At 46.9% G+C, this 25214-nt stretch overlaps 1 protein-coding gene and 1 long non-coding RNA gene across 5 annotated transcripts; one reads left to right on the forward strand and one right to left on the reverse strand.

Moving 5' to 3' along the window:
• Positions 1-406: 406 nt before the first annotated feature.
• Positions 407-17364, reverse strand: arhgef37 (Rho guanine nucleotide exchange factor (GEF) 37). Of its 4 annotated transcripts, XM_063500183.1 has the most exons (17): positions 17288-17364; positions 16542-16624; positions 13899-15911; positions 13600-13697; positions 12184-12638; positions 11017-11146; positions 10375-10522; positions 10084-10283; positions 9877-10007; positions 6864-6968; positions 6241-6354; positions 5698-5867; positions 5474-5621; positions 5268-5396; positions 4357-4552; positions 3996-4165; positions 407-2353 (listed from the first exon to the last, which is right to left on the reverse strand). In XM_063500183.1, exons 5-17 carry the CDS (start codon positions 12625-12627, stop codon positions 2135-2137), a joined length of 2304 nt encoding a protein of 767 aa, XP_063356253.1. In that variant the 5' UTR covers positions 12628-12638; positions 13600-13697; positions 13899-15911; positions 16542-16624; positions 17288-17364; the 3' UTR covers positions 407-2134. The 4 variants fall into 4 exon arrangements, with proteins under 4 accessions (XP_063356253.1, XP_063356260.1, XP_063356236.1 ...); XM_063500190.1 differs by lacking the exon at positions 13899-15911; XM_063500166.1 differs by lacking the exon at positions 17288-17364 and having other exon boundaries at positions 13899-14107; positions 16542-16636.
• A 3036-nt stretch (positions 17365-20400) lies between these two features.
• On the forward strand, positions 20401-21947 carry LOC134637693 (uncharacterized). The gene is made up of 3 exons (XR_010095158.1): positions 20401-20489; positions 20861-20955; positions 21548-21947. It is a non-coding gene; the product is annotated as an uncharacterized LOC134637693 (long non-coding RNA).
• The last annotated feature ends 3267 nt before the right edge of the window (positions 21948-25214 follow it).

Below are 25214 nucleotides of genomic sequence, written 5' to 3' on the forward strand. Positions count from 1 at the left end.
TTTCTTTTTCTTATTCCTCTTATCTTTATTCTGTACAACACAGGATTAAGACAGCTGTTATGAAGGAGTAAATTATCTATGGAGACCAATGCTGTTTCTGTATCAGGCTGTTTATTTAACACTGGCGTGTATGGGGACTGCTGCCTCTGCTGGACACCAGAGGAACTGCAGCTTCCTGTTTCAGCTTGTTATTCAGTAGATGGTGAAAACTTGTAGGCTGTGTGCAAATGTGCACACTGATGATGATGATGATGATACATGAACAAGAACAGCTGTGTCTCCAGATGTTTAACTGTAAAAGGGGCTGAGTGGGTGTGGACCCCACAGCTTCGTAAATCATCACAAATATTCAGGTGCTTCTTCTCACAACTAACATCTGATTATGAAATGATGCAACGCCACAAAAAAGTTTTGAGTTTAGTTTTATTGAAGCCACACTCTCTGCTGCTGCTCAGCCTCCCACCTGCTCAGCAGAGGTCACACAGCTCTGCAGCATCGAGGAAACATCAGAATGACTCAGCAGGACCGACTGAGCAGCAGGTTCATGAAACCACACAGAAACAAAACAGGAAGTACACACTGTGGCCGTGATTACCAAACACACACACAGTTAGTCTGATCATGCACACACGCTCCGAGTCTCTGCCTCCCTCTGGTGGTGAAAATGAGAACAGCATGCGAGGAAGATGCTGACCTGGTTTCTAATCAGTCAGAAAAAGCCAGAAATGTTCCCTCTGTGGTTTCCGTGTGTGTATGGGTTCAAATATCTACTTCCTCCACATAAGGAACGCTGCAGCTTCATCTGCACGTCTGTGGAATTAAAACTTCCCAAAATAACTGAGGAATGAACCGCTCCCCTCATCCTAAACCGGGCTCTGACGAGGGGAAATCAGGTAAATGTTCTCAGGCTGAGGTTTCAGTCCATCTGACTAACCTGAGGACATCTGGTATTTTAGGAGAGAAGCATCCTCCTCCTCCTCCTCCTCCTCCTCCTCCTCCTGACATTCAGCCTGATGGGAACAGCTGAGCAGCTCTGACTCCTGGCCTCCCTCCCTCTGCTCCACGCTCACAGCAGCTGAGGCTGCTCAGCCCCACAGGAGGAGGCCAGGAGAGAGTCTGTGGTGCTCAAACGTTCAAGCTGCTGTTATCTGCAAAACTACTGGAGCTCAGCTTCCTGTTTATGACCTGAGAGCCAATCAGGAGGCTCAGAGATGCTTTCAAATGATTCTGACCCAAAAGTGCGGGAATCAAGAAATGCTGCTGCAGCTTTAGTCCGGCCGAGCAAACGCCACAGACGTGACCCGCACTGCCTGAGCCGTATCCATAGCAACAAGCATCGTCAGGTGAATGTGAATGCAGGAGGAGGTTATTCTGTCCTGACCCATTTCACTCCTACGTAAAACTCTGGAATCAAAGTGCAACGAAATTTAAATGCACTCATAGGCAAAGCAGAAACTGCCGCTGTCCTTCGCCCCTCTCCCAGCTCCTCCTCCTCCTCCTGCTGAGTCTTGTTCTTCCTCGGCCTCGGAGACGTTTCACATTTACATCACATTACTCAGTCTGAGATGATGAGAGCGCCGTGTACCTGTCAGCTCTGCTGCAGGTGAAGAGGGTTCACACACACACACACACACACACGTTAGTTAGCTTGAGAGAGTTCACACCCTGCATGTATGCAGCATCACTCTGAGGTTCATGGGAAATGAGCGCTTCACCATACAGCAGCCATGAAAACCATCCTTCATCTTAAAAACAGCTTTGTGTCCTCGCCGCACACCGAACACCGTCCAAATGTTCAGGCTGTTTGAGGTGACACGCCGTCAGAGCTTCATGGCATTACAGACGCCATCTTTGAAGACTGTTCTTGGATGATTGTGCATGTTAGTGCAGAGATCACTGCAGACCAGTAAACCTTCATTATTAAAGCTAAAGTCGGTAAACTTCATTTGCTGCTCCTGAAGCTTCGCTCCTGTGCTGCACAGGAACTGGAAGCAGGAAATGCCACAGGAGAAACTTTACACTTCCAGTCGTAAACAGGATAAAGTGGCAGGATTAACACTGAGACTGTAAACAGCTGATCCCGGGAGGCTCTTCCATCCATCCTCTCATCGGCACCAGCTGCAGTTTCCACCCCCTATAGGAAGAAGCCGGGGTTCGGGGGCAGCCCCGCTCCCACGGGCATGATTGCCAGGTAGTTGGAGGGCACGTAGCCTCTCTGACCTCCTCTGACCTCCACCAGGCTCCACTCGGGGCTCCCTCGTTTGTCGTGAGGCTCCAAGACACGAACGGGTTCTCCGGCCCGGAAGGAAACTTCGTGTTTGGATCTGGCCGTGAAGTCGTAGGCGCCCACAACCTGGAAACATGAAAAAAAAGCAGCATTTAACAGTCTCCGCCTCCACACCGTCAATTGGATCCACACATCCTTCCTCCATCACGTACATGCACCTCCTGGCTGTCAGGAGGAACACACATCATCAGCATTACAGAGTCAATCTGTGATTAAGCTCCACTCAGTCGCTCCTTTCATACCTGCAGACCGCACACAGGAAACAGAGGCAGGAAGTGACAGCGTCTTCCCTGATGGCGTTTAAATAAAGGTCAGAACGACACTGCGAGTCGCAGATGTTTCCAGCTGCAGAGGCTGATACAGCAGCATTACACACATCAGTTTGTCATCAGCCCACACACACACTCGGCTGTAAACACCAGCGTGGGGTCGTTACTACCACCTGACCCGGCTCTTTCTGACGAACCGTGCTCAACAGCAGCGGCGCTGCGACTGTAACATCAACGACCACGACAGCGTCTGCAGACGACACGCCTTCTCTTCAGCACGAGGACGAGGAGAGATGCTGAGGAGATGAAGGAGGAGACTTCTGCTGCACACACTGCAGCTCGGCGCTTATTTTGCACGGAATTACGCTCAGAGAAATGCAACGCATCAACACGAAGACAAGAAGAAGTACTCCGAGCACACGTCGTCACGTGTAAGACGAGGGTAGCACAGAACACATCTTCTTCTACTGTTTAAGATGCAATCAGCTGATGATGGTATAAAAACCGTAGGTTTGAGAGACCGGTGTGGACAGCGTGTGAGGACAGGTGGACACAGGCCTGCTGCAGGAGACGTGTGCATGCACCGGCACAAAGCAGATGTTTCCATGAACGCCTCACAGAATACCCACGGGCTGTGGGTGGAACAGGATTGTATCTGTCATTCTTACTGATCACTACAAACTTGTGCAAACACTGAATGAAAACGTGAAGCTTCCTTGGATGCTGTGTTGGAGCATCAGCAGCGTGTCGTAGGAGCCCACAGCGTGTGACCGAGTCAGATCCACGTGAAGGCTGTTACTGGGTGGGCCAAACACTGTAAACACTGACAGCTTAGACAGGATCCAGCATCAACAACAAGCTGCCTGTCATTAAATCACCTGCTCAGGTAGAGCCGCTCTGTGTCACATTACTGTTCAGGAGCAGACCGCCGAGAGTCTGGCGCTCCATCAAGCAGCGTATCGACGCCTACGAGGACGTGACAGCGTCGCATTTGCTGTGCACAACAACAAATTCAGTCTTACTGTCGTGACCAGAGCCGTCCTCTGTGCTGCTGCATGCTGGGACGGCCAGTAACAGGCGTAGCTGGACGCTGTCAAGGTGGAGAGGAGGATGTTGTCCAAGATAAGGACGACACCTCCCACCCACGCCACAACGTGCTGGCCAGTCACAAGAGCACGCGCAGTCAGAGACTGACATTACCCATAATGCACCACTGAACGACACAGGAAGTCATTCCTGCCCGTTTGTACATATCAGAGCGAACTTTGTAACATGTTGTGTTATTTAATTAGTTCAGTCTGTTCTTATTATCTCGGGGCGACTGTCGGGATTATTAAAGTATTCTGACTGCAGCTGGATGATCAACCTGCAGTCCTGCGCTGGTGGACAGCACGCGGACTCCGCCTCCTGGACAGTCTAATGCAGAGGAATTCAATTACCTGGAAGCAGGGCTGACTCATGGGCAGTGGGGCGTTGCCCGCCGGGCTGTAGGAGTGTCTTCTGCGTGCGTTCACGCCTTCTGTCAGGCTCGGGTGTGGTGAAGGGGGCGGGTCGTCTGTTGGCTGGTGATAGCGAATGAGTTTCGAGGCAGCAGCGTAGCCTCGCTTCCCTGCGTGAAGACGGAAATATAGTTTAACATTTATTTATTGACAGTGTCAGACCAACCCGGTGTGCCCTCACAGAGCGATCCCATTGGCTGCTCGTCTGTTTCAGTTGCAATAACAGCGGCTCGCCAGCAGATGGCACCACAGTTCTTCCTCTCAGGTTTTAGTGCAAACGCCATAAAACCTGAAGTCTCACCTCCTGCATCGACCAGCCACCTCCTTCTGTCTCCACGGCTGTCGGCCTCGCTGATCACCGCCACCAGCTCGCCCTTAGTCAGGTTCAGGTCCAGGTCCCGGGTGCCCACGACCGTGCTCATCACCTGGAAGATCTTTCCAGAGCCGTGCTTATCCGTTAGCTGCTTCAGACGGCGCTGAGAGGACGGGCTGAGAGGCTGAAAGACATGAGCAGACGTCAATGAAAACAATGACTCAGAAAGAGACACTTCTGGTTCTGCAGCTGCAAAGTTGCAGAACCAGAAGTGTCACATTCACAGCGTCCTCGTCTCTGACTCGTCATCGCCCGCGAATGACGTATGATGATGATTCGCCACATTCTTCAGCCAGAACCTTGTATTGTAACCTCCAGCTAAGTGTGACGTGACTGGAACATCAGATCTTTACTGGGACCAGCAGCTGAACCAGTTCACACAAAACACGCGGCAGAACAGGAAATACAGGTGGCATTTTTTAAGACAGATTACTTCAGGAACGATGCTCAACGCTCACACAGCAAACTGCACCGCCCCCACCAAACACCAACAATCTCAGGAAACTGAAGCTCAGACTGGGAGCGTCGGCGTGACACCATCGCGTCGGTGTGACACCATCGCGTCGGTGTGACACCATCGCGTCGGTGTGACACCATCGCGTCGGTGTGACACCATCGCGTCGGTGTGGTTAAATATTCGGAAAGGATGTTTACTGGATGATAAAATCACTGTTATATTTTTTATTCTGACCTCTCAGCAGTAACCAATCAGCTCAAAGCAAACATGTCTGAGGTCAGCTGAGTGGTCCTCATGATGTTGTCTCCCCTGCCTGGAGTGTAAAGCGCCCTGAGGTGGTTTGCTGCTGTATAAATGAATGAAAGCCGATCTGAACGCTAACCTGGGCATCTGGCGCGTTGAGCTTGTCCTCCACCATTTGACATAAATGCTGCAGCCTCCTCGCTCCTTCCAGCACCGAAGACTCCGCCCACTCCCAGAATGCACCAGGAGAAAGGCTGCTGTGAGGGAGCTGCAGGGAGACACGTGAAGGATGAGCACAGATATCCAACGTGTTTTCGTGCATCAGCCTGTCTGTAAGGACGTCACCTGCTGAGCGAAGCTGTGAAACAGCTGCTCCATGTCTGCTGCGAGATCTCTGTGCAGACAGCTGAACGTCCCCAACGTGCTCCACATCATCTGCAGAGCCAGCCCGTTAAACTGAGGGAGCTCCGTCAGGAGCAGTGTGTTCAACGTCCTGTCAGGAGGAGAGGGGAGTAGAGGAGGTCACTCACAGCTCCAGCCATCAGGAACCATCAGAAACCAGTTCCCACCTGTACGTGTTGGCCACAGCCTGCTCCTCGTAGCTCAGGTTGGGTTTTCCTTCGATCACCTCGTAGTCGAGCAGCTTGTCGAGTCTCTTCCTGATTAGGTTCCTCGGGCCCACCAGGAGGTCCCGGAGAGCGCAGAGCGGCTGGTGGATCAGCTTCCTCATCCTCTTCTCCTGGAAGAAGGAACAAAGAACAGATCGACATCAGCAGACCGTCGTTCACTGCATCATCCTTTCACAGGGGGCAAAATATGCATGTCCACCTCTGCACGCGCTCAGAGACGCAGCGGCCTGTGTCTGGCCTCTGATCATGTTCTGAGCGTGTGCAGAGGAGATCAGAGGCGGGATGCAGGATGCAGACCATCCACCAATCAGAAGCTGTTTACACAGAGAGAAGTCTGTGATGTAATGTGTAAAGTTTGGTGCTGTGTCTGTGATCGCAGCTCATCCTGTCCTCTTAACTGGACACGAGCCGACAGGATGCAGTGCTGCGACATTTCCTGCACCTGTAAAGACCGCAGCACCGCTCTCAGAGTTAATCACTCACAAACATCGGGAGGATCCACTGTCGGAGCGCCGTCGTGATCTCCTTGTAGCAGATCGGTGCCTTTTCTCCGTCCATGTCCAAGTCAAAGTCCTCCGTGCGGCAGGACAGGAAGCCCTGCAGAGCAACCACACACAGCTGAGCGCCCGGCTGTCCAAACACGACTCGCCGCCCTCAGCACGTTATTTTACAAACCAAACATGTACATGCAAACACATCAGAGTGAAGCTGAAACAAAGAAACGTTTCTGAGCATTTCTTAAAGTCGGTGTTTGTGCTGCAGACGGAGAGCAGGAGATGTGGGCAGGTCGTCCTCGCTAACGTCTAAACAAGCTAAACAGCAGAGAGATACAAAGAGCTGAGTGTTGGTGTGAAGGACAGAATGAGGAAAACAGAAAGGTACACAAACATGTGTGTGGCCTCCTGACAGAGACTCACAAACTCATGACTGCACGTCTGTAATTATAGCGTCTGCTGCAGAGGCTGACCGTGAGTCACAGCCTGAAACAGTGACTGCTGCAAACTTATGTTTTACAAATGAGTTTATTCAGGTTTGATGTTTTAGTCACTAAAGTCCAGTAAAGCTTTGAAGTCGAGAGCCAGGACAAAGTGTGAGCGTGAGTTTACCTGGAGGTGCTGCAGGTACATCTCCACATTCTCCAGCAGCTCCAGGATGCCGTTTTCCAAAACATAGAAGAATCCTTCCAGGGCATCAAATTCCTCGTCCACCAGCTGCAAGACATCCAACACGCCGGTCTAAAGAGATGCTCTGAGCTCACACACTGCTGCGCTACATACAGTGGGGCAAAAAAGTATTTAGTCAGCCACCGATTGTGCAAGTGCCCCCACCTAAAATGATGACAGAGGCCAGTAATTTGCACCAGAGGTACACGTCAACTGTGAGAGACAGAATGTGAAAAAAAAATCCATGAATACACATGGTAGGATTTGTAAAGAATTTATTCGTAAATCAGGGTGGCAAATAAGTATTTGGTCAATAACAAAAATACAACTCAATACTTCGTAACATAACCTTTGTTGGCAATAACAGAGGTCAAACGTTTACTATAGGTCTTTACCAGGTTTGCACACACAGTAGCTGGTATTTTGGCCCATTCCTCCATGCAGATCTTCTCGAGAGCAGTGATGTTTTGGGGCTGTCGCCGAGCAACACGGACTTTCAACTCCCGCCACAGATTTTCTATGGGGTTGAGGTCTGGAGACTGGCTAGGCCACTCCAGGACTTTCAAATGCTTCTTACGAAGCCACTCCTTTGTTGCCCGGGCGGTGTGTTTTGGATCATTGTCATGTTGGAAGACCCAGCCGCGTTTCATCTTCAAAGTTCTCACTGATGGAAGGAGGTTTTGGCTCAAAATCTCACGATACATGGCCCCATTCATTCTGTCCTTAACACGGATCAGTCGTCCTGTCCCCTTGGCAGAAAAACAGCCCCATAGCATGATGTTTCCACCCCCATGCTTCACAGTAGGTATGGTGTTCTTGGGATGCAACTCAGTATTCTTCGTCCTCCAAACACGACGAGTTGAGTTTATACCAAAAAGTTCTACTTTGGTTTCATCTGACCACATGACATTCTCCCAATCCTCTGCTGTATCATCCATGTGCTCTCTGGCAAACTTCAGACGGGCCTGGACACGCACTGGCTTCAGCAGCGGAACACGTCTGGCACTGCGGGATCTGATTCCCTGCCGTTTTAGTGTGTTACTGATGGTGACCTTTGTTACTTTGGTCCCAGCTCTCTGCAGGTCATTCACCAGGTCCCCCCGTGTGGTTCTGGGATCTTTGCTCACCGTTCTCATGATCATTTTGACCCCACGGGATGAGATCTTGCGTGGAGCCCCAGATCATGGGAGATTATCAGTGGTCTTGTATGTCTTCCATTTTCTGATGATTGCTCCCACAGTTGATTTTTTCACACCAAGCTGCTTGCCTATTGTGGATTCACTCTTCCCAGCCTGGTGCAGGTCTACAATACTTTTCCTGGTGTCCTTCGAGAGCTCTTTGGTCTTGGCCATGGCGGAGTTTGGAGTCTGACTGTTTGAGGCTGTGGACAGGTGTCTTTTATACAGATGATGAGTTCGAACAGGTGCCATTCATACAGGTAACGAGTGGGGGACAGAAAAGCGTCTTACAGAAGACGTTACAGGTCTGTGGGAGCCAGAGATTTTCCATGTTTGAGGTGACCAAATACTTATTTGCCACCCTGATTTACGGATAAATTCTTTACAAATCCTACCATGTGTATTCATGGATTTTTTTTTCACATTCTGTCTCTCACAGTTGACGTGTACCTCTGGTGCAAATTACTGGCCTCTGTCATCATTTTAGGTGGGGGCACTTGCACCATCGGTGGCTGACTAAATACTTTTTTGCCCCACTGTAAACCAGCTGTGCTACCTGTGATACGCTGCTTTAAAACGTGTAGTAATGTGGTCAGTGTCAGTAGGAGCCAGAGGTTCAGAGAAGATACCCACCTGCTGTTTGTGAGGCGCAGCCAATCAGAAGACATTTGTCTTATAGGAGGAGCACCAGGATGACGCACAGAAGGATTACTGTGAACTGTGGATCATGCAAAGCTGCTCTGGTGGAGTCCAGGAGTGAAAACAGCAGGTTACAGCTCATGCAAAGCCTCAGTCAATCATACACGGTAATCATACGTGTGGAAGGATCAGCAGGGGGAGCAGGCTGCAGACAGGAAGTGTCTGATCAGACCTTCCACTCTCCCCAGTCCACAGCTGTGCTTCCACCCAACAGCATTTGGTCGATCAGACCTTCCAGTGGTCACCTGAGCTTCACACCCACGCACATGCACCTGTGGCTCATCACAGCTAAATAACACCACCCATACTTAAGGCCCGGTTGGAGTGGAGCGCTGTACTCACTAGTGTTAGTGTAGCCCGGCTCAGACTGATGCTGATCTCCCTGAGCCTTGCTCTGACGTCTAACTCCATCTCCCTTGTACAGACCTTCCTGGACCTGAACCTGTCTTCTCTGGACCCTTCCCAGATGAGCGTGAGTGAGAGTAAGCACAGTGTGGACTCTGGATTTGGACTGAGTGTGCGTTCCCCTTTTTCCCAGCCCCCTTCTCCCTGCTCTATACATGTACACATCACCGGTGTTGTAAATAAACCCACTTGTCTGATTGCACAGTTCAGAGTCCAGCACCAACACACCTGACACACCTAACTTACTGCCAGACATCGATTGTAATTTTTATACTCATGGAGGACGTGTGCTGTACAGTCACTCTGGCTCGGACGTTCACACCCACAGTGAGTGGGTCTGAACACAGCAGTGGACTGGGGAGAGTGGGAGGTCTGATCAGACACTTCCTGTCTGCAGCCTGCTCCCCCTGCTGATCCTTCCACACGTATGATTACAGTGTATGATTGACGGAGGCTTTGCATGAGCTGTAACCTGCTGTTCTCACTCCTGGACTCCACCAGAACAGCTTTGCATGATCCACAGTTCACAGTAATCCTTCTGTGCGTCATCCTGGTGCTGTCTGACACAAGCTGTTTTAGCGCCTCCTCCTTTAAGACAGCATTCTGCTGATTGGCTGCTCCTCACAAACATGTGGGCGGAGCTTCCTGTGGCTGAGGCTCAGGGTTCGGCCTACCTTAGGTTTGAGTCCGGCCTCGTGTTTGATCTGCTGACCGAGCCTGGCGGTCTTCTTGGCGATGCTGTGGGTGTTGAGGCGGACGATCTTGTCCTTGATGGTCAGCATTTCCGTCTTCCTGTATTTGTCAGCTAGAAAACACGAGTGACAGTTAAAACCTTCTGCTTTCTCACGCCAACATCCGGCCCCATTAGTCACGGTCCTCACCGACTTCCCGGAAGCGCTTGTATTCGTTGATGCGACAGTTTAAGGCGACAGAGGTGTGAGCGGTCTGTTCCAGCAGGGCGTAGGCCGGGTGGGAGGCGTCGGTGTGCTTCTGGATGGTCTGCAGCAGCAGGGGGTAGCGGGCGATCCGCTGCACGGGCATCACCAAAAAGAAGCTCAGCGACGTGGCGTTGACGTCAGGCCTGAAGGTCAAGAGAGACACAAGACTCATCAGTCAGCTCCTCGGCTCTGAGCACTTCCTGTCCAAGGCGAGACGAGGCGTTGTAAACTTACGCCGCAGCCTTGATGACTCTGACAACCTCGTTCCACAGAGCCTCCTTCTGTTTGTAGCTGTTCTCCACCTCCGTCACATGATTGTAGTGCGCCAGGTACTCCTTATAGGCGGCTTCAATCTCTGATGACAGGCTGAGAAACGAGTCACCTGTCAGCGAAGGAAAACACACCTTTACTCCTTTACAGGAAGCAGCAGAAAGGAAGTTTTAACGTTCATCACGGGAAACGCCTGTGCCGAGTAAAGAGCGAAGACAATCATCATTTTCACCGTCTACCTCCCGGGTTTCTCGATGATGATCATCTCGTGTTCATCCAACAAAAACTGTGAGAAGTTAGAGAAACATCAGCTTATCAGACGTCAGAGCGCCACAACGTCTGACGCATGGGGGGGGGTCTGTGAAGAAGAGTCTTCCCCGGAACAAAAACAAAGAGGTGACACCTGTTTGATTCAGGAACTCACCTGAGCTGAATCACATTACTTCATATTTAAATTTGTGTCAATAAAGAAACAAAAAGGATAAAAGAGTCAGAAAAACAACAAACAACAACCACTTCCTGTTTGACTTCCTGTTTACAACGACAGAAAGACTGAAGCTGTGAGGGTGACACGTCACAGTAAAGGTCTGGTGTCAGGTCGCTTACAGAGACTCTGCAGGAAGTCAGGCTCTCCAGGCTGAAGCTGCTTCTGGTCCAGCAGGCTCAGGAGACGGCTCGATACGTCGATCACCTCCTCGATGTGCAGAAACATGCTGTCCAGGCCGGCTGGAGGCGGCTTCGGTCAGAGCAGGTGGAGGGGAGACAGAAAATAAGGGTTTTAACCTGATATCAGACACTTCTTTAACCCCAAAGTCTAAAGGTTCCCCATTACAACCCATACACTCCCATTATAACCCAAATTACCCATTATAACACATTGTGTTCATGTATTTTGAGTATATAAAAACATCTGAGGAACGCTGAAAAAGTGATGGGGATGTGCTGCAGCAACATCAGAGCTTGGCTGACCTCTGACCTCTGATAATAAAGGTGGATCTGTGCTCGTGCTGGAAAGACGGGGCAGTGGGTGCGCTGGCTGCTGGGAGGCTGAACAATGCACAATCCAGCGGCTCATCTGTCTCACAGAGCCGCCATTCACTCACGCCTTCGCCCTGCTCCCTCGCTGTGTTTCCACAGCTCAGCTCTCGCCCATAAAGCCTGATTTCATTATGTTTTATGAGGCCTCATTTCATTAGCACAGTGATAATAAGCTGTCATTTAGAAGTACTAAGCAACAGAACAGGCATAATGAAAAGCAGGTGATAAGAAGCCACTGAGAGGGAGCAGGATGCTAAAACCCTCACCTGCTGCACAGGTGAGCAGCAGCTTTACGTTCAGCCTCTTTCTTTTTGCTTCTTTGTATTGTCACTATCAGAGTTTGTCACTGTGACTGTATACACCTCTCTGCATTTATTCACTGCTTATTATTAATCTCTGTCCCCTCCCCGCCCCTCCCTAAGCCCTTCTTCCTCCCCAGCAGGATGAGCTCTATGAACAAGTGCTTGTTCTCAGAGGTCCTTGTTGGGGTGTTCTCTGTATTATTATATATTATCATTAATTAGCTTACAATATAAAGCACACTGAGGACACTGCTGTTGTGATTTGGTGCTATATAAATAAAGCTGAAGCAGCTCTGCATGATTCACAGTCGATAATAATCCTTCTGTGTCTGATCCCAGGGCTCAGTGCAGGCCCTAGGGTCGCCCTCCTTCTGAAACGAGCAGTTTGGCCCCTCCCCCTGCTTCGATGGGCAGGTGTGTTCCTGGGTCCTACCTGTAGCTGCTGCTGCAGGTTGCTCCTGATGGTCACGGTGCTGAGCTGCAGCAGGCGCAGGTAGCTCCTCTCAGACTCCACGAGCTCCTGGATGGCCAGCTGCTGCCTCTGGGTCGCCCTCTCCTTGGCTGCTGCCTCCTCCTCCTCGGCCCTCCTCTGGGCCTCTCTGGCCTCCTCTTCCAGCCTCTCCTCTGATAACGAGCTCTCCTCTGAGAAACTGTCTTGAGAGGAGAATCTCCGAGCAGCTTTTCCATCTTCAGGTGGCGCCTCCACCACTACAATCACCCCTGACTCAGGCGTCTCCTCCTCTGAGATGAACTTTTCCCCTCCAGTTTGATCTTTGCTGCTTCCAGCTGTCTGACCTGCAGCTCCGCGAGGAGACCGAGCAGACGAGGCTGGTTTAGGGAGAACCAGTGGGAAGGAGAGCCTCCTGGGCACCTCCATGATGGAGACGGCTGTGAAAGAAACAGACTGTCAGGTATTTCATTACATGTCTGAGCATCTTTGCTGTCATCAGTCTGCTCTGGAGCTTGCAGACTTTACATTCCCTGATGATTGAGAGGACGGCACGCTGTCTCCATGGGAAATAACAGCGAATAAAAAAGACTCACACAGACGTCCTCAGCCTCACACAAACAACCAGCTCGCCAAACAACAACTTCAGCTGGAAGGAGAGTTTTCAACCAATCAGCACTCTGCTCACACGCAGCATCATCATTCAGAGGAAGAAAAGCACAGAGACGGCTGCAGTCGCCGTACAAACACAGCACACCTACACGTCATTTAAACTAGTGTACTACACCACTGTTAATCAATATAGATCATCAATAACTAATAAAGATAACTCTGAACTACAGACGACAGAAACTGAAGAAAAAGATTTTCCAGCCTGACCGAGTTTCAGCAACAGCTCGAAGCTTCCTGTTGCTTCCTCACACTGAAATACACACACACACACACACACACACACACACACTGAATAAATGACTAAGGAAGTGTGTCTGCACGTCTTTCAGTTTCCTTGAGAGGTGAAACGTCTTTAAGCAAACTTAAAGAAGTCCAGACACTTTTCTCCCCGAGCTCCTTAGACTGCGATGACCTGGATGACTGAGAGCCTTCACAGACACTCAGGAAGTGTCCACCCACCCCACCACCACCCCCACCACCACGGCTGGGACATCTGGGGGGGCACGGTGACCCACAGAGGGGATTACTGAGATTTAAAATCCTCAGTCTAAACAGCCCCAAATCACAGTGAACGTAAACACTGCCTCTGATGGTAAACTCCTTCACCCTCAGCAGAAAACCGATGATTCACAAATAACCCTGATCACCTAAAACCCTCAGACCGGGTCTGAACCGGGTCAGAGTCGTTTTTATGCAGGCAGGGACAAACTGAAGGAAGCACACGCTCACCTTTAACCCCGAAACGCTGCGATCCCCTCAGCTCCAATCCTCACCCAGCTGCAGCGTCCTCGCTCGCTCCTCTCCCCGCCGCACTGAAGCAAAGTCTGCTGCAAGGACAACACACACACAGACAGACACACACAGAGTGTAACTTTCTCCACTGCCTCACACACACACAGGCCGTGTGTGAGGAAGGGGGATGGGAGTGGAAAAGAAGGTGGGAGGGCTCACACAGGACAACACACACTCGTGCTGCTGAGTAAGCTGAGTGACTGCAGCAGCTGCTGGGGAGAGGAAGTGGTGCTCACCCAGACAGAAACTGATTGGCTGACAGATCTTCAGACTGAAGGGAAGGACCAATCAGAGGACATGTTGATGAAACGCAGTGGGGTCTATGCAGCAGAGCTTCAGGCAGCAGAGGCTGAAGTTTTCCTCTCACAGGAGACAAAGTGCTGTGGGTCCTCCTCCTGCTCCTCCTCCTGCTCCTCCTCCTCCTCACAGGGATCCCTCAGATTCTCTGAGAACAAACAGGGTTTACATTTACATTTAGGTCCTCTCTGACCTCTGACCCTGACAGGAAGTGAACACCACCCCAAACATAAAGACTTTATCCTGTATTAAAGGGCGAGTGAACTGCACATCCAGACTCTAACAGAGCAGCTTTGCCTGACTCGCAGTTCAGAATAATCCTTCTGTATCTGATACTGCTTCATCCTGTGTGTGAAAGAAGCTGCTTTAGCCCCGCCCCCTTCCAGACGTCACTAGAGGGCAGTGGAAACACGGCAGGCCAGGTGGGGTGACCAGGAGCAGCAGGCTGAAGTAAGGGGAATACGTTTAGAAACAGAGTCGGATCTGAGGTCTGCAGCACAAAGCAGGACTTCACCTGAAGGGGGTTAAAAAAATTAACTGATGCTGTGAACCAAACCTGCTCCAGATTAGCGATCAGCAGGTATGAAATCCCCACCCACCAGCCAATCAGATCTCAGGAAAACAACGTCCCCGTTCCTAAGGATCCCTCAGAGCGTCGACAGCAGCAGGTCTGAAGTCTGTGCGGCTCCGAGTGACACACGTGCCGCGTTTCTAACGGTTACTGACTTTACAAACATTTATTTGATAAAATGAATAATGGATGGTTTCCTGTCCAGGCTTCAAACTTTATTAACACACACACTGATGCAGAGCTGCTGACACTGACCTCTGAGTCGTCTTAGTTTTATACTTTATTCTTCTCCTAATATCACTGTGATTGGTCAGATGCCGCCAACTTTCAGGTGAGTGCCCTCGTGCCTGGATCAAGAAAGCCGAGTTCAGTCAGCGGGCTGGTAACCGACCGCCCTGATCTCCGACGTCAGGATACCCGGGGAACCGAGAGGGAACGGTGGACTCACCTCGTAGCGCACACCATCGTCCTTCCTCAGTGACATCATCCAGGTCCAAGGGCAGGAACAGCTGACAGAAAGCGCCTCTCACTCGAAGCTTTCACTTCAGTTTATTATTCCAGAGTTGGTGTGCGGCGCAGGTTCTTCAGCTGGCTGACAGCAAAACATCTGGAACATCTGGAACCTTCTCAGCCCGAGCTTCAGCCTGATGACCAGCGTGTCAGCGGGAATAAACAGGAAGACGTTATCGTGCCGCAGCCCGACAGGCTGACGGGATTCACAGCGGCGTGTTTGGGTGAGCACGCAGGGCGGGAGCGGCTTATCCTGCTCATAACATCCTCGGAATGTGGGCGAGGAATGCTGCGGGGCCGGACTCGGTCAGCTGATCGGCTGACGGATTCAGGTGTGCTGCAGGAAAAGAAAGGCTTAAAAGTGACGTGACACTTCAGGCATTCACCACCTGCAGAGCAAACACGCAGCTCAGAGTCCAGAGCTCGTACGCTTCGTACCTGGAAAGCTTTCAGAGCCGTGCACATTCCCAAGCCGGGATTAGGCCACGCCTTCATATTAAATCACAGCAACTATGACAAACCTGAGAGTGAAACATGACACAGACAGGCCTCGTCGCTCCTCACCGATCCGATCGTTCAGTGAGAGGTTTCACTCAGCTGACAACGTCTACCTGTGAGCTTCCTGGGACGGACCTCTACATCAGCAGCAGATCCAGGGTTCCTGTCTCTTCTGCCGCACTTCCTTCACACAGTGAGGAAAACTGATCCGATGCTTCGTGCTCAGTAAACTTAAATGTCCAATGACTGGCTCTGACAAAGTTTTAGGTTTGGTGTGAACGCTCTCAGGCTGCGAGGTGACCTCAGGGAGAGGGGAGGATGGGGGAGGACTGGTCCTGATGAGGAGGGGAGGATGCACCGATGACGGGCGGAGCTGCAGAGACGACAGAGGGATTTGCATCAGAGTGGATGAAAAGATGGAGGCGGATGATCCGCTGTGGCGCCCCCTACAGGCAGTGTCAATTTGGAAAAGTTTATTTTACCGTTTAGTTTCAGTAAGTATTATAATACGTGCTGTCGACAGGAATCTGACTCACAGCTGTACAAAGTGACCTGTCACACCTGTCACACCTGAGCTCTCTGAGGTCTAAATCTAGACCCATCACAGCCTGACTGGACAGAGTAAAGCTACATTCATCTCAGTCTGGTTGCTGTTGTTGTTCCAGCAGCTCAGGTGACGTCAGCTCGGCTCAGACTCAGCGTGGGTGGATCGTGTCTCAGCCTGACCTCGGAGTCTGCGGTCACCTTCTCCTGTCAGGCACGTCCAGTCGCCTCTTTGGGTCCACGGTGACCACGACCGGCCACAGAGTCACGTCACCGCTGACAGAAACCGTCCAATCAGAGAGCAGAGTTCAAGCGGAGGGAGTGAATCACTCAGGAAACTGCTGTGAGCGTCTGAGTGCGAGCCCACACAGGCGTCACAGATGTGTCACTGCTGATGTCACTGAGCCGTGACCGTGTCCAGCTGCTTAAAGCGACGCCACAAAGAAGAAACACAAATTACCTTCCTGGATCTTCATTGAGGACCGCAGGGACAGCAGAGCGCTCTGCAGCACGGGACTCAGCAAACACCTGAAACACACACGTCTGCCGAAGCACATCAGGCAGGAGACACACAAAATTAAGTTATTACGAAAATAAGATTCATGTGGCAAAATGGTAACAAACTGAATCCATGGGCAGAGGGCTAAATCAATCCCATCATTTGTAGACTAAACCCGCTGATATTACCAAAGTGTTTATTTTAAGGAGAAAGTCTGGACTCTAAGAAAAGAGATCTACAACATGAAAGTGATTAAAATAACACAATAAAAAAGTCATACAAAGTTTGACAGAGATTGAATGAAACTATAAATGTGTTGAAACCATCAGTATGTTACTCTGAGAGGATGGTGGAAGAACAGTGTATGACCTGACCTTTGTCAGGTGACCTGACCTGTGTCTTTCTGTTTATAAACAGCGATGTAACTGATGACTGGATACTGAAGATAACAGCGTCGTTAGATCTGAGCTCCTATGACTCTGCTCGGCGCGTCGATTAACCGAAGCCTGATCGATCATTAACGCGAGCAGGCGGAAACAAATCACGGACTGTTTTTCCGGAGGGTAGCGGGCCTCCTCCTCCGCAGGTCTGCTACCCTCTGCCGTCCTCCGCTCAGAGAGGAGCGGAACCCCCTGACACCTCCTCCCCCGACACCTCCTCACCTGACACCTCCTCCCCCGACACCTCCTCCCCCGACACCTCCTCACCTTCCATCCTCTCGCCTTCGCACCTCTCCGTTTCCTCTGAGCGCGCGCCGTCTCTCTCACCTGTTGATGTACTGCAGCTCACGAACTCGATCGACACACACACACAGGACATCCGCCTTCTGCTCTACAAAATAAAAGCATTCCGGTTTTTCAGAATAAAAGCGGCTCACCGGTCTGACTTTCAGCGTGGTGTCCGTCCCACTGTTGAAATGAAGAGAAACCGTCTGATTGCAGACGGAGCTTCGTCTCAGGCATGAACGAGGACTCACACAGAGGACCACCAGACACCTGCAAACACCTGAGTGATGACGTTCACCATAGATCGGCTTCACTGCTTCCTCTCTGTTAGAAACACCTCCGTGAAGTAAAGCATTCATTCAAATAAGGATTAAAAGACATGAAAACACTTTAAAGACAATAAATATATGAAATAAGTTTTAAACTGAAACCTTTGGTTGGATTTCTGGGGAAATATTATCCAGTGTATCTGTCATCTGACCTCCAATGGTACCTCCACACCTTCTGTGCTTCAAACCAGTTTCAGATCACAGCATGACTTTCTGTCTGTCCTCAAAACGTGAGGAGGAGGAGGCTGATGAAGGCTTTAATTAACACACGGGCTCAGTTTGGTCTCACAGGAAGTAGTTTACATGTTTCTCTACATGTTTGCTATGTAACACAGAAGGTTTCAGTGTTTTCATCAGAGACAAAGGTTTATTATCAGTAAAAACAGAGTCTTACACGCTCCTCCTGTTAGTCTTTGTATTTGATTTATTTATTTTATTACTCACATTATTATTATTGGAAGAAGACAGGAGAAGAGGGCTTATTATAAATAAACATGAAATGAGTTTTAGGCTCAAACTGGTGACCAAACAAAGATAAGCAGGCTCCTGCTCTCCTCTTCCTCTCGTGGTGGCACAGTGATGAAGAGCTGCTTTTATATAAATCAGGAAATGTGGATTATTAAATATTAGGTCTCTCTCTTCCAAGTCTCTGTTAGTGCATGACTTAATAATTGATCAACAAATTGATTTACAGAAACCTGGTTACAGCAGGATGATTATGTTAGTTTAAATGAATCAAAAATCCGTCTGATTTCTCAGACTTTTTATCTGATTTAGTGCTCAGCTCAGATAAAATAATTATTGTGGCTGATTTTAACATCCATGTAGATGCTAAAAATGACAGCCTCAACATTGCATTTAATCTGTTATTAGACTCAATTGGCTTCTCTCAAAATGTAAAAGAACCCACCCACCACTTTAATCACACTCTAGATCTTGTTTTAACATATGGCATAGAAACTGAACATTTAACAGTGTTTCCTGAAAACCCTCTGCTGTCTGATCATTTCCTGATAACATTTACATTTACAATAATTGATTACACAGCAGTGGAGAGTAGACTTTATCACAGTAGATGTCTTTCTGAAAGCGCTGTAACTAAGTTTAAGAATATAATCCACCCACTGTTATCATCTTCAATGCCCTGTACCAACATAGAGCAGAGCAGCTATCTGAACGCTACTCCAACAGAGGTCGATTATCTTGTTAATAATTTTACCTCCTCACTACGTACGACTCTGGATACTGTAGCTCCTGTGGAAACTAAGGCCTCAAATCAGAAGTACCTGACTCCGTGGTATAATTCTCAAACACGTAGCCTAAAGCAGATAACTCGTAAGCTGGAGAGGAAATGGTGTGTCACAAATTTAGAGGATCATCATTTAGCCTGGAGAAATAGTTTGCTGCTTTATAAGAAAGCCCTCCGCAAAGCCAGAACATCTTACTATTCGTCACTGATTGAAGAAAATAAGAACAACCCCAGGTTTCTCTTCAGCACTGTAGCCAGGCTGACAAACAGTCAGAGCTCTGTTGAGCCAACCATCCCTTTAACGTTAACTAGTAATGACTTCATGAACACTGAAAAAAGGGGACTGGCCATCTCTTGGATTTATGCAAGCATCTTGCATGAATTTAACACAATTGCCTCATGTTTTAAGGTTAAATGTAACTATATAGTGTAAAAACTACATGATATGCAGAAAGGGTGTATTCAATTGTTCATATCATGTTCAGTTGAAGTAAGTCAATAATATAGCAACGTTAAATCTCGTGAAACCACGCGTGATTTCATCTCGCGGGCTTTGGATCGTGGTTTAAAAAAGGCATCCAGCTCTGTCAAGTCGAGCAGTCAACTCTATCTTTTTTGGTATGTCTTGATTTTTTGAATTAATATTTACCATATTTCAGCCAAATATAGTTAAACGTCTAGAGTGTCGCCATGTAACATGCTAAAAAAGAGCCGTTAGCTTGTTTGCTGTTTTATCTGTTGTCAAAGAATTGGCGCTTTTTCATTTGAATTTGTCTTTGGCACAAGAGCCGTAATATCACATTAAACCTAATTACGAGGCGCTCATAACATAATTTGGTTTTCTTTGTGAATAGATTTGCCAACTTATTCTTCAGTTACATTGTGTATTTACTGCACCGTGGTGTTAGTGATCTTTAGCTAACATCATCAGCGGCGTTATGCTAGCTTGCATCCCTACCCCTCCTGCCCTCACCTGCTGTCCTTTTGGGGTTTTTTGTTTTTTTTTGCTGCAAATTGAGAGACGACCTCTATTCTGCATTTCACCAGGAGTCAGCTGATGGACTGTGGGTTCAAGGTGTTATGGTGAGAAAGTATATTCTATTTTTGCTTAAGGTTTCTGCAATTTAATTATAATAGATTTTTTTTTAATTATTAGGTGCATGCATACTCAACAGACCACCCTATAAATACAACTGAGAAATCCAAAATCTGCCATAGGTTTAACTTATACCTCTATGTATTGTAAGAAAGGTGATTACTGGACTCACATTAATGCAAACTTGAACTAAAATGAGGTTGTAACTTGTGGGTTGTTGGGTTGCAAATCAGAAACAAACAGCTTTGGATTTTTTTAATCCCATAAGAGCTAGAAACACAGGTTTTATTCAACAAAACATTACTGTTTAACCAAGCACAGTGCCTGCTGTTATTTCAAAATAATTTTATGTCATTTCAGATAAAATGCAGCATTCCAGTGCATCCCAACCATGCCTTTACAGTCAAGGTTTCTGAGCTGAGTTTCTCTCTGACAGTCTGCTGAGAGTGTTTGCAAAGTGATCGGGGCAACAGGGCACAAAAGCTAAAGGATGTAGCTGCCATGATGACAGTAAGAACTTTAATATTCTTTAACTACAAAGTGTATATGTATTGTATTAGGTCAGTAAAAGATTTTTTGTACTGCATCCATTGAAACAGTCAACTATTACCTGTGAGTACTGATTCCACTGAAAGGATGCCATAATTTTCATCATGCATTTACTGCCCCACTGAGAAAAAATTATCTTTTTAAAAAAATATATGTTCTGGAAACTATATATCCATAAAGTTGATGTCAAACAGGAACTTTTGATATTGCTTTGTAGATGCTGGTGTTGCATGTTGACTGGTTTAAAAAGTCAAGAGTTTTTGTCTGGCATCATTTTCTTCTGTGCTACTGAAAACTTTGAGTTCACAAATCTGTTTTCTTTGTTATAATAGTTAAGGATGACATTAATGCTCGAAGGGAGTCCCTCATCAAAGTGCTCCGCATCTGAGTGAAAGACAATTGCAACATCTTGGTGCAGGAGTTCATGGTGAGTGTTTTATAAGTAGATTGTGGCTTTGCAACATTTAAAAATGCATTTAGTTATCCACTTGATCCTCATTGGACTGGTTAGGACCAGTAGTCCTCTTTAATCATTTGAAGTTCACATGAGGCCTGGTAGTGAACTTGGCCGCCGGCCCTTGAGGCCCCACCCCTGTATTAGGGGTCACATCAGTGTGGAAAAAATGTAAATTTGTCATTCTAGTGAACAAAGGAAAATCCCACCAATATTTACATTAGCTTTTGTTTGAAAAATAAAAGACCAACTGACCAACACCTAACCAAATTGTGGGGCTGAAAGTCTAAATTCTAGCATCTTCTGAGTGACATAACTTGGATTTCTGATGGGCCGGTGTCTTTCTAACAAAAACTAATGTAAAGCATTTGAAATTATTATGTTTTTCACTCTCTCTTAGAAACTCTGTTAGCCCATGAATGGCAGCATGGCAGGCCACTCTTTGGCTATAGCTATTTACTATGTTGCTTGCATTGGTTTAAATTACTCTAACATTAGAACTGGTAGATTAAAAAAGAGATGAGTTTAAAAAGGAATCTTAAAGAAATGTTTTGTGTTTAACCAGGACTTGACTGAGGCCACTGCACAGATTGAGAAAACCACAATGAACATCTGTCTCCAGAGATGCGCCAGGCAATGACTTTTCTGATGTTGGCATCATCATCGAGGGTATAGTAGTTCTTCAAGATCTGGATAACGCGACCTTTGCAGTAGCCATGCTGTTTGGACCTTTTTTATTCCTTCAATATGAGTTACCCATCACAACTCTGCTACACTTTTGAGGTGATTCAAAGGGTGGTAATGGAGTTGGATGCAACTCAGCTCTCAAGAAAAGCTCACAACTAAGACAAAACTGCTCCTGCAAGGAAAGCTCACTGTTATGCATGTGAGGGGATCAGCTCTAGGTGAGAGGACATGTAAATCTTGCACTTGTTCTGCTGCATTTTGGAAGCTCAATTCCAGGATCAGATCGCAGGGTTTATTTTTATATACTCTGCAAATGCCATGAGGACAGGCCCTTTTTTTGTTGTTGTTGTTTGTTTTTCCTTTTGCTCTGTACAAGTTCTCTGTTTGTCTGTTTGGCAGCATTTTTCAATTTCTGTTTGTATTTTTTCTTTCTTTTACTAGTGAAGAGATGTAGCGTGAACAGTTATACAGTCTAAATATCCCATATGGGTCATGTGAAATGGTATTTTCAGTTTCATTAAGTTGAAGTAAAGAACGTTGAATATTTCTAAGTGTGCTGTGCTGTTTTGAACCAAGATGTCACAGTATGATCAGTGCTGTAATTTTTGACAGTCACTGTATCAATGTTATTTTTGCATCTCTTGAATAAAGGTTTTGACCTGCAAGTGCTAATTTCTTTAGTTATTGGGGTAAAATGGGTAATGTTAATAGGAAGGTGTTTGCCAATTCCGTAACCTAATTTAATGTTAATGGAAACTAACACTACCTCAAATTGTTTAGTTATAATTGTTGTTTAACTGAATCTTGACGTCAGAGGCCTTAAATAGAATGTTTTGTATTGTTCTTCCACAAGATGGTTACCTGTAACATTTTTCAAAAGAAACAGTCTAATTTCTTTGCTGTGATTGATTCCAGAGAACACGGAAAAACTGACATTATTTAACTGTTGATTTATATAGATTCGGTAGAGGAGTAATGTCAGTTTAATTCTTTACCTACTGTCAATGCAGTGAAATTAGGCATTTTGTTTTGAAAGGTTACTGGTGGATGCCAGCAACCATCTTGGAAGAGAACAATACAATCTGTTATAAGGCCTCCATTTGAAAATTGTGTATTTGATACTAGAATATAATAGCAAAATGTAATTTGAAGATAACATGTAGTATCTAAGTGACCAAGTAGTATTGGGTAAAAGTTACTGAATCGTGTTGGGATAAAGTGAGAAAATTTTGAAGGATTAAAATATTCCAAGAGCTCAAATTACTTCATCAAAACATGTTTAAGTCACATTTTATCAACACAAATTGCACAGGTTTATTGAACATGAATAAATCGTGTTAATTTAACTCGATTGTTTAAGTTGTTGCCAAAGCAAAACATCTGTGTGCAACAAATGTCCACCATTGAATTAAGTAAATCCAACAACATATTTTTTTCAGTGAACTTCTTCACAAATAACATTTTAATCATTAGAGAAAAAATTACCAATAATCATCCCACAGATGTAACATTATCTACAGCTACTTTCAGCACCATTGATGTTAAGTTAGACTCTTTTTCTCCAATTGATCTTTCTGAGTTAACTTCAATAATTACTTCCTCCAAACCATCAACGTGTCTTTTAGACCCCATTCCTACAAAACTGCTCAAAGAAGTCCTGCCATTAATTAATTCTTCAATCTTAAATATGATTAATCTGTCTCGTCGGATCAGGCAGGACTCAGAATTGTGCCATTAAAGGGAGGTTTATTTACAACACCAGGTGACATATATACATATGTACTGTGACGAAGGGACTGGGACTCCAGGGTAAAAGTACAGGGCAAGGCTAACTCGTTCACACTCCTCTACACACTGTCTGTGACTGACACACTCTCAGTCCAGTCCCACACAGAAACTCACTCTCACTCATCCAAGCAGGGCCCACAGGAAATAGGCAGGGGTCCAGGAAGGTCTGTGCAGAGAGAAGAAACAGTTATTTGGGAAAACCAAGAAACACGACGGGACACAAAGAGCTTCACATGAGCGTGAGCTGGGGCTACACTAATGGAAGTAAGTACAGCAATCCAGCAAAGAACAGCACATACACCAAGGCCTTAAGTACTGGCAGGAACAATCATAGACGATGAGCAGCAGGTGAGTGGCTGTGGAGAACAAGGTGGAGACCAGGAACCAGGCGCCACCCTGCTGGGGAGGAGTGAAGAGGGAGCGAGAACCACAAACAGAACACCAGAGAAGACGTGAGGACCACGACACTATCTCTAATATTCACAGTAAAAATCTTAGAAATATGGTATCTAACCAGATTCTTACTCTGGATGGCATTACCTTGACCTCCAGTAACACTGTGAGGAACCTTGGAGTCATTTTTGACCAGGACATGTCCTTCAATGCACATATTAAACAAATATGTAAGACTGCTTTCTTCCATTTGTGCAACATCTCTAAAGTTAGAAATATCCTGTCTCAGAGTGACGCTGAAAAACTAGTTCATGCATTTATTACTTCCAGGCTGGACTACTGTAACTCATTATTATCAGGAAGTCCTAAAAACTCCCTGAAAAGCCTGACAGACACTATCTCTACTTTTAAGATTAGGCTTCAAACTTTCCTTTTTAATAAAGCATATAGTTAGAGCTGGACCAGGTGACCCTGAATCCTCCCTTAGTTATGCTACAATAGGTGTAGGCTGCTGGGGGATTCCCATGATGCACTGGGTGATTGATTGAAGCAATAATTCTGAGTACAACACAGCTGAAACATAAATTTCAAATGTTTATGTTTTCCAATAACAAATCATTAAGGAAAACGAGTCTGTTGTAAACTAAGAATCTGCACAGACATATGTGTTATTACACCACACCTCAGCCTCTTATCAACATGTGTAAACAAACATAAAAATGTCTGATTGTGTTATAAAGTTCAAACCGTTCAGCTCAGACGTGACCTCAAAACACACACACACAGACACACACACACACACACACACAATAACATAAGATAATCTTAGAGTTTATTTATTCTAAAAGTTGGTATTTCCTTTATTGAATACATGAAATAAAATAAAATAGAATTTTAATGAATAAGTCACTAAACTGGAAGCACTGTAACAGAACTCTCTTAAATCTAATAGAAACAAAGTAAAGCCACACTCAGCAATAGCAGGCAGCAGGCAGCAGGGGGCAGCACAGGCTCACAGCTCTGAAGCTGAATCAGTGTGAAGTCTGCAGCTCTAAAGCATGTGACACACCCACATACTAACCTTTAATCTTTACCCAGACACAGCACACTTTAAAAAAAAAAAACTTAATTTGACAAAAGGACAAGAGCAGTAGCACAACGATTACATAGAGTACCAAACTTCAACACAGAAGAAGGAATATAGATGCAAAAACAACGAAGGAGGAAAAAGCAAAGCTTTGTATCAAGAACCGTTTAAATGTTAAACAGAGAGCAGATTAATAATGTCTGAACTGCTTTATGATCAGAGGAAAGTTTGAGTATAGTTGTGCATTTCCATCATGACAGTGAGGACATGGGTCTCT

This window comes from Pelmatolapia mariae, linkage group LG2 (genome assembly GCF_036321145.2).
Source record: "Pelmatolapia mariae isolate MD_Pm_ZW linkage group LG2, Pm_UMD_F_2, whole genome shotgun sequence".
Taxonomy (NCBI): Eukaryota; Metazoa; Chordata; class Actinopteri; order Cichliformes; family Cichlidae; genus Pelmatolapia; species Pelmatolapia mariae.

Coding starts and splice junctions, on each gene's coding strand:
- arhgef37 (XM_063500190.1), bottom strand. CDS start 12,627: ATGGAGGTGCCCAGGAGGCTCTCCTTCCCACTGGTTCTCCCTAAACCA. Junction 10,523..11,016: donor TGACTTCCTGCAGAGTCTCT/GTAAGCGACCTG, acceptor CTTCGCTGACAG/GTGACTCGTTTCTCAGCCTG. Junction 4,166..4,356: donor GTGGCTGGTCGATGCAGGAG/GTGAGACTTCAG, acceptor GTCTTCACGCAG/GGAAGCGAGGCTACGCTGCT.